This window comes from Empidonax traillii, unplaced genomic scaffold (genome assembly GCF_003031625.1).
Source record: "Empidonax traillii isolate 1590-97213 ecotype Southwest subspecies unplaced genomic scaffold, ASM303162v1 scaffold244:size1524873, whole genome shotgun sequence".
Classification (NCBI taxonomy): domain Eukaryota; kingdom Metazoa; phylum Chordata; class Aves; order Passeriformes; family Tyrannidae; genus Empidonax; species Empidonax traillii.
The window spans coordinates 1,515,798-1,524,812 of record NW_020955437.1 but is presented as its reverse complement, the minus strand read 5'-3'; the positions used below and the strand labels follow the sequence as shown (position 1 = coordinate 1,524,812).

Genomic DNA, 9,015 nt, shown 5'->3' with positions numbered 1-9,015 from the left:
TGCTGTTATGTTATGGAGAACAAATATGTCATCTTAAAAACTCAATTCACAGGAACTCTAATGGCTTAATAATTACCTTACTCCCTAATGTTGGGAATTTGTTTCACTCCCCGGTAGCTTAAGGTCCCTAACCTACACTTCTCTTTTTTATGCCCTTGATGCTTACTGAAGTGCCTATTATCACCCCATTTAATTAGTTCAATAGTCTCCAGTATTATTCTAAGGAGTTTTATTTTTCCATGACTTATCTTATTTATTCCATCTATGGAATATATGGCTAGCACGAAGCTACAGCACCTCCATCACAGAAACTTAGTAATTATAATAAAAACAACAGTAATAAAAGTTGAACTACTTCCCTGTTTTCTGTTCTTTTTTTTGTTGCAAATCTTTTAAATATCCAAGTGTATATTTAAATAGAGGACTGATACTGATTAGGCTAACATACAGGCTTACAGTGGACTGTACTAGCAAAAGTGGGCTCCTTGATTTATCCATTATAATAAAAAAAAAACTTTCCTGTAAGTGTCTGGGAGCTGATTTTTCCAAAGGTTTGAAGCTTGGTGAAGTTTTCATGATTTTCCAAACAAAAGGAATATTCTTAGCCTATGGAATTCACCTTCTACATAATACAAAGTCTTCAAATCATACAAACACTGGAGCTCACAAGGACAAGTAAAATATCTTCCCATACCAACTACCAGAAGTGCTTCATTTTTAGTTGCTTTATTTTTTTTCTCATTAAAAACAAACAAACAAACCAATAACAAAAAAACTCACCTGAAAAATCATAAGCTTTTACTGGCAGCAGTCCTAGCAAACTGCCTAACAAAAATCATACAGTGAGGTAAATGTGCACTTTTCAACCCAGTGAAATAAATTTTAGTCATATGAGCAATAGAAAACTGGTTCTTATGAGTGGAGATATAGGTCATCTTACTCAGTGGTGAAGACTGCAGATTATAATGGTGTAACCAGCGATATTTCCTGCGTGTTGCCCAGGAGTTTTGCTGTATTTAGTGAATAAACATCTTGGATATTAAAATAATACTTGGTGATTTCACTGTTTCATACAATAGTGTGAGTCTGATGGTCAAAAATAATACTGATTTTGATCTAAGATTATTGATCCACTAGTTTCTTAGTGTATGTCTTTGTGTCACTGTGGATGAGAGCATTCTGGGGACTGTATCCAGCAAAATGGAGTGGGAACCTGAGAAGTGACAGCAGGTAGAAGAAAATTGCAGGAGGAAGGTGATGAGGGCTTAGTCAAGGAGAACTGAGCAATGGATGTCAAGAAATGCCTGAGGAATAAAAAATTGGGAAGGGGGATAGTAACCAAAAGGTTGGTGGTGAACCAGGTCACTTATGGATGGTAGGATATGTCTAGTGTTGAGTGGAGGAGTGGAGAGAACTGTTTCTATCAACAGGGAAGAAAAGTGAAAGACTGAAAGAATTTATTGTGGGGGTAATATGCAAATTGGATGATGCATATTCATTGCTCTGCAAAACAGCACATGAGGACATTTGCATAAAACCTTTTCTGCATTTACAACTTAAGTAGGTATCTCTCTGATGGTAAAGAAAGGGGAATAAATGATCTACGTTAGTGACACTGGGACTTGGGGACTCAGAGTTCAAAGCTCAGCCAGAGCCAGCAGCTTATCCTTTGCAGGTACCGGCACACATCTATCATTCTGCATGTAGCTTCAGAGGAAAATATCTGAGCAAATGAGAGAGGAAGACACTTTCTAGGAGCAGTAGTTCTGCTCTCCACCTAATTTATTAACAGTAAAAATAGCATGGCTTCAGAGCATTTGGAGCTGCTTTTGCAACCTCAAGTGCACAGGGAGATTCTCTTATCGCTCCTTCATGTCCCTTATTTCCTACCCTGTCACTGCAGTTACTTATCTGTGGCAACAGGTTTTGCAGTCTATCAGCTGGACAACACTGGTGCTTCTAAGCCTGAGGTATATGAAACTGAGCAGTGGGCTTTCTTATAGCTGACATGTAATGTGGGATAAAAGACACTTTTTTGTCACAGGGCATTGTACTTGAAGGCTTTGTAATGTGCCTATTATAGTAAATTCATTTATGCTGCCTTTTGTCACAGAGTAACAGAATGGGTAGGTTGGAAGGGAACACAGCAGGTCATCTGGTCCAACCTCCCTGCTCAAGTAGGGTAATCCCAGAGCACATTTTACAGAATTGTGTCCAAACAGATCATGACTATCTCCAGTGAGGGAGACTCCATAATCTCTCTGGGTAATCTGTTACAGTGCTCAGTCACTCACACAGTAAAGAAGTTCTTTCTCATATTTAGGTGGAACTTCCTGTGCATTGGTTTCCACCTATTGCCTCTGGTCCAATTGCTTGACAACACCAAGAAGAGCCTGGCTCCGTCTTCTTGACATGCTCCCTTACAGACATTGATGTGGTCCTCTCTCAGTCATCTCTTCTTGAGACTGAACAGGCCCAACTCCCTCAGCCTATCCTCATAAGGGAGATGCTCCAGTCCTCTAATTACCCCAGTGCCCTAGACCCTCTCCAGAAGCTCCCCATCTCTTGTGTACTGAACTAGATGAAGGGGCAGATGCCTCTTCAGCAAGTTCACTGATGACACCAAGCTGTGAGAAGTGGCCAATACCCCAGAGGGCTGCAAAGCCCTTCAGAGGGACCTCGTCAGGTTGAAGAGATGGGCAGAAAAGAAACCACATCTGAAATTCAGCAAAGACAAATGCAGCACCCTGCACCTGGGGAAGAATAACCCCAGGCACCAGTACAGGCTGGTACAGCAGAATGACCTGTTGGAAGGCAGCTCTGCAGAGAAAGACCTGAAGGTCCTGGTGATCAGCAAGCTGTCCATGAGGCAGCAGTGTGCCCTTGTGGCCAAGAAGGCAAATGGTATCATGAGGTGTTTTAGGAAGAGCAGTGCCATCAGGTGAGGCCACATCTGGAGTGCTGTGTCCAGTTTCCCTCATAGCTTTTTATTTTCAGTATTGCACTCCATGTTTCATTAGGTTTAAAGACCTGTTCAGCACCTCTCGGAGTAACCTGTGCCGGTGTTTGGTCACCATCACAGTGAAAAAAAGTTATGTGATGTTCAGATGGAGCCTTCAGTTTGTGTCTATTATCTCTTGTCATGTCACTGAGCATCACTGAAAAGAGTTTGTCTCTGTATCTTTGCACCCTCCCTTCAGGTATTTACCCACATGGAGGAGATCACCCTGAACCTTCTTTTCTCCAGGTTGAAGAATTCCAGTTCTCCCACTTTTAACTCTCATGTGAGGTGCTTCATTCTCTTAATAATCTTAGTGGTCTTTTTCTGGACTCTTTGTATATTCTTTTGTATTGAAAAGTCTAGAAATGGACATGGCACTCCAGGTGTGACCTCAACTCTCTTGACCTATGGGCAACAGTCCTAATGCAGTTCAGGGTACCATTTACCTTCGGTTCCTTTGCATTTACCTTGTTGAGCTTTGTGAGGTTCTTGTCAGTCCATTTCTCAACCCATTTCTTGACCTCTATTGAGGTCCCTCAGGATGGCAGCATATCACCTCACATTTTTGTGCAATCTGTGAGCTTTACCCCATCATCCAGATCATTCATTTTTTAAATATGAATTTTCAAAGATTACACTGGAAAAATAGGAATATATATAAATATATATAAACTAATTTTATTCATATGATCCACAATATTTCATCAGTTATTAAGTTATTTCTTAATGTAGTCATACCTACATTATTTGTAACCCTGCAACTGAAATACCTTTGGATAGTAGTAATTTGCTGTAATTATTCTTCAAATATTTCTACCGTTAGGCACAGTTCTGAAGATATGGCAATTGGATTTTAAAATACTCCTTCTAAAACATTAGTGAACAAGGTTAATTCTAACACAGACAGTTGTGTATGCAAAAGCAGGTTACTGAAATTCTCAATGACCTGAATACCTTAGTCTTGGTAACATGCCTCAAGGAATCCCAGCAGGAGATAATTCATTGGCAGCAGGAAGCATTGGTATTGGAACATGGGATTTCTTGTGGTATAAATCCAAACCTTTGGTAACACAAAAAACTGTGTATTGTTACTAAACTGAAAGTGCATTTAAAAACCTCCATCCTTTGATACAGGCACTACCACTTTTCAGAGATTATGCATAGCTCCAAAACTAAGCATGTTCCATTTTTTCGTAATGCAAAAAGACAGAGATGTATGTGTTGAGACTTCTCAGTTGAAAGCAGGGGTAATTGGATTTGGAAATAAACCTGTTATGGTTTCCTCACGTCTTCAAGTTTGCTGAATTTTGTGCTGTTACTGCCAGAGAGCAAAGCCAGCATTAGAAAGCTAAGGAGAGCAAGATTTTATTTTTATAGAAATTTGCAACAGTATTTTCCTGGTTTTCTGTACTAAAAACTTGGGATTTTCTGTGCATTTAATGGATTTCTCATTATCATGGTATTTTTTAAGAAGTTGCCTCGTGTGTACTGAATCCATATTGAATTATTTTTTTTTGTTTCAATTATTTCTTTCCCGTTTAGCATGCGTTTATTTATTTATTTATTGCTTGGTTTTATGCCAAATTACTATCCTTTCCCTTGGCTGCCTTGCAATTCAGGTCTCATTTATCTGTAGGTCTGTTCTTCTGCTGTTAAAAATCCTTTATCTCCTGCACAGCTTATTTTCCCCTGTGCTCATCCTGGCCTCCCCTGTTGATTACATTTATATTATACATTCTATTTGCTTTAGCATATATATCCAAACATGCATAGTCCTTGCATTTCATTGATCTCTATATTCACATTCTAAAAGTATTTTTGCTCCTTATGCAGCTTTTTATTCATTTCTGACCAACCAATTTTTCAGGGTAGACATTACTACAACCTTTGATGGGGCAATATCTCTAGAGACTTTGGTGCAGCAACAGAAGAGCTCACTAAAAACAGTTCCTTGTAGAACCCTTGCAGGAACTGAAAAATATGTTTTAGACTTTTTAATTATGTAATAATCTATCCCATTCAATGTTGCAATAATTGTGACCATTACTAATAGATAGTTTTGGTAAACAGAAGATAAATGTGCCAATTCTTACTCCTGACAGAGGACAGATTTACTTCCATGATGATGGCTGTGAGTCACACCCCTTTGGCCGTGATGGCACACAGTTGTTGAACTAGGCATAAGGAAATATTTGTGATCTAAGTCATAGCAGGTGGTGATGGAGGGTTAGTTTTTTTTCCTTTGTGAGTTTGTTTACACGTGTAAGGGTGGAGAGAGACTTTAGGGGTGGAGTTACGCTAAGGATACACTGAAATTGAACGAGAACTGTATTTTTTTCTGCCTCATGTGATTTATAGAAATGTGTTTAGTATCTGCAGAAGGTGGGGCTTTGCAGGTACTGCCTATAGTTTATCATGTGGTTTTAGCTAGTGCAGAAAGGAAGGAGTAAACTGAATGACAGGCACACTGCATCTGCCCTACTTCTGCCATTTCAAACACCTCTGCTTTTGCCCATTTTAGACCAGTCTTGTGAAGCTGCTTTTGATGCACCAGGCAAATCCCAATCTTCTTAACTGCAATAATGAAAAGCCTTCAGGTAGGTGAAAATCCATGTGCATTATGCATGTATTAGTTACTGTGACTCTGTTTTCTTTCCTTCCTGTTGTCTTGGTTATTCTTTATTTAGTGTGTAGAGTTAAATACACATACAGATGTTTGTATATGTTTTTACATATATTGCTGAGAACTGCTAGTCATGGTAATGCAGGATATCATATCAAATGACAGCATGTTCTTCCACTTGTTGCATTCCCTGTTTATTTTTAACTATGTTTATTGACGGAGAGTTCTTCAATGCCTTGGTGGTAGATGCATTTATACATTCTTGGTGACTTCTCTCCAAATCCCTTTCTGTCTCAACTGGTCGTAATCCATAGCCTCATGAACTGGAATTTCTATAGCTGTTGTCTGAAAACAAATTCAACAAACAGTTTTAAAGTGTAGCGCCCCTTGTTTACCGCAGAAGGCACCTTCTTAGACCAGATAGCAACAGGGAGCTGAAGCACTGGCTCTAAAGGTAATAGAATTATAGACTGTATTAGGTTGGAAGGGACTTCTGGTCAACTGGTCTAACACAGAGCAAAGCAGAGCTAACACCAGTAGTGTTAGCTAGGAGAGCTGAAAAGAAACACATGGTGGTTCAGTCTTCACTGCCTAGGATAAATTGAAGATGGTACCCAGTAATGTAGAAAACAGAATCTTTCTGTCAGATTATGAAGTGTAACTTTCTTTTCTTGAGAGACCATGGAGAAAAAACTCCAGGCCAATGTAGTATATAAAATAAAAAAGCAGGCCCTTTAATCAGGCCCTCAGCCCCAGGGGAATACATGCTATAGGTTCACCCAGGCAGTGGTTCTAAAATTCTATAATAAGGTCCATCCACTCCCAGAACTATCCACCCCCCAGTTCTGCCCAGAATTTTCTACAATTCTACCTTGAAAAGAAGACTAAACACACTAAAAGAATTTAGAGGTTTTGATATGAAATGAGGTAACAGAGTTGCATATGTGTAAACTACTGTGCTAAAGGGTGACATATTATACAGCTACATTAAAATCTACATTTACTACACAATTTCTTCTAAAATCTACAAAAAGCTAAAAAATCCAAAAAACTCTGAGGCATCAGTATAATAAAGCAAAATGTGTTATGCTTCAAGTACTGTACCACCTACAAATACATTCTCAGGGAACATCATGACACTTAAACCTCAGAAACCTTGTTTGTGGTTAATTACATGCTGGTTTGTATTTGTTTTAAAGGGTATGGACCAAATTCAGATCATCTAACAATACAGTTAGGTAACCACAATTAGTATGTATTTAACACAGTTGATTTCAGCACATCTGTATGTACAAGATGTATAAATCTAGTTTGTAGAAATATAAAACATTTGAAAAGGATTTAGGTGCATATTTTGATTGAAATACCATGTTGGAAAGGGTTGTATTGTTTTTCCTGAAGTCCTATGAATTATTGAAAGCTTTGGTTCACTACATAGCAAGAATGGTTTTGAGGTTTTGCAGATGACAATTTTAAGTCTGTACTAAGTTTACTTTGCCTTTGTTTCCCCAGTAATTTCAAGTATTATTTTATGATCAGTATCTGAGCTATTCTTTTCATGTTATCTAGCCAGATGTCTAATCTTAGTCTGATCTAGAGACTTAAATTCAAAGGAGCTTTTCTGCACCATTTTCTTTTTCTGATATCTTGGTGTTCCAATGTCTCAGATGTTGCAGCTTCTGATTTTATTGAAGAAATGCTTATGAAGGCTGAAATTGTTTGGGAGGAAAAAATGAAAGACCCTTTAGCTGTTTCTGCTTTATCTCAAGAAGAGCCATACGAAGAGATCATCCATGATTTGCCCACAGTTTCCAATAAACTGTAAGTGCTTCTATTGTTACAGAGCAATTCACTGGAGCCAAATTATCATTTGAAGGGTATCTGTCAATCTATGAATTCTATGAATGTCCTTGAAGATATTCAAAACACATCTGGACACGGTTCTGGGAAACTGGCTCTGCATGTCTGTGTTTGAGCAGGATGATTGGACCAGGTGCCCTCTAGGAGGTCCCTGCCAACCCCAACCATCCTATGATTCCATGAGTCTTGTGATTTGATGGGTCAAGTAACTCTTTCATTTTGAAAATCTGCTGAATCATCTTTTGTGTTTGTACCTCTCATATGTTTTTGTCAACCTTATTTCTATAAATATAAACTATTGGAAATAAAATACGTTATTATAATAGCCACTAAAAATTGTCTAGGGTTGCTTTAGCAGAATTATTAGACTCGAATATCCTTTTATTAAAGTAAATGGGAATAGTGTAGTACTACACTACCCTTGCCTGTGAGAGAAGCAGGGACAAGTCCTGAGAATAAAAATAATATATATGATTACAGATGAAATTATACTGGTCTAAGCAGTTAGAAATTTGTATTTAGATTTGTGCTGCTTAAAATTCAAATGGAATCAAGCAGAATTTAGCAGTGTGGACTTAAAAATTGGTATTGAAGAGTCAATTTGTCTTAAGTTGTAGATTTTGATATTGTTTGTATTTCCTTGTGAATCTTAAGAAATACTGTCGTAGCTACGTGAAAATATGTATGAAGCACTGTTTTATGGTAGTACAAGACATATTGATATTTCGAATTCTTATTTCCAGATACTGTGATCCATGGGAATTTTAAGAAGTACAAAGAATGTCTTTATGCAGTATGCAATTGCTGTATATTTGAAGCATGTTCGTTGCATAAGTTTGCAAAACACTGATACTGATTTTTATGTAGTAATCACCAAAGATTGTGTGAGGAAAAAAGAATTAGTAAAACCTCTTAAGAGAGACAGAGACGATATATATATGTTTCCATTTCATTAAAGTTATAATTTATGGTCAGCAGAATGTATTTGGATACATTAAAATCTGGAATAGGTTAGCAACTGTCATGAAATGATCAATCTGTTAAATTCAGAATTCCAGGGAATATATTTATATTTAGTAAAGATTGCATATTTCATGGATAATAAACATGGTGTGTTGTTTCTGCTTCATCATTTTCAGTCACTAATGTATGTAACTGGGAGTATTATACTAATGTTTATGGAATTAATAATTTCTCATGCTTGTTAATTCCTTATGAAATAAGCAGTCCTCTAGTCTAACCCAATGTTTCAATAACTTAAATCATGGTCTTGAAATTTATGTGGCCTTCTGTTATCTTCTAATGAAAAATTTTAATTTTGAGGTATGAAAGTAAGCCTTTAGATTCTCAAACATAAAGAAAACCTTTAATTTTTGAAATGTCATAATAGCAGAAGTAGAAGGTAGGTTTCCTTTAGCCAAGCATTGAGTTAGTATAACTGAATTCATGCTATCATGAAGCACTAATAGTATTACAATATTTCTTCTTGTTCTTTTACTGAGCTACTGAGTATTTTTTTCTATCTGATTTA

At 37.4% G+C, this 9,015-nt stretch overlaps 1 protein-coding gene across 1 annotated transcript in view; it reads left to right on the top strand.

Moving 5' to 3' along the window:
• Positions 1-3,970: 3,970 nt before the first annotated feature.
• MYO16 (myosin XVI) overlaps positions 3,971-9,015 on the top strand; it is a 182,581-nt gene continuing 177,536 nt past the window's right edge. The window contains exons 1-3 of the mRNA XM_027888682.1: positions 3,971-4,066; positions 5,523-5,598; positions 7,292-7,445. Coding sequence (XP_027744483.1) covers positions 3,971-4,066; positions 5,523-5,598; positions 7,292-7,445 — 326 coding nt within the window. The remainder of the gene's footprint in view (positions 4,067-5,522; positions 5,599-7,291; positions 7,446-9,015) is intronic.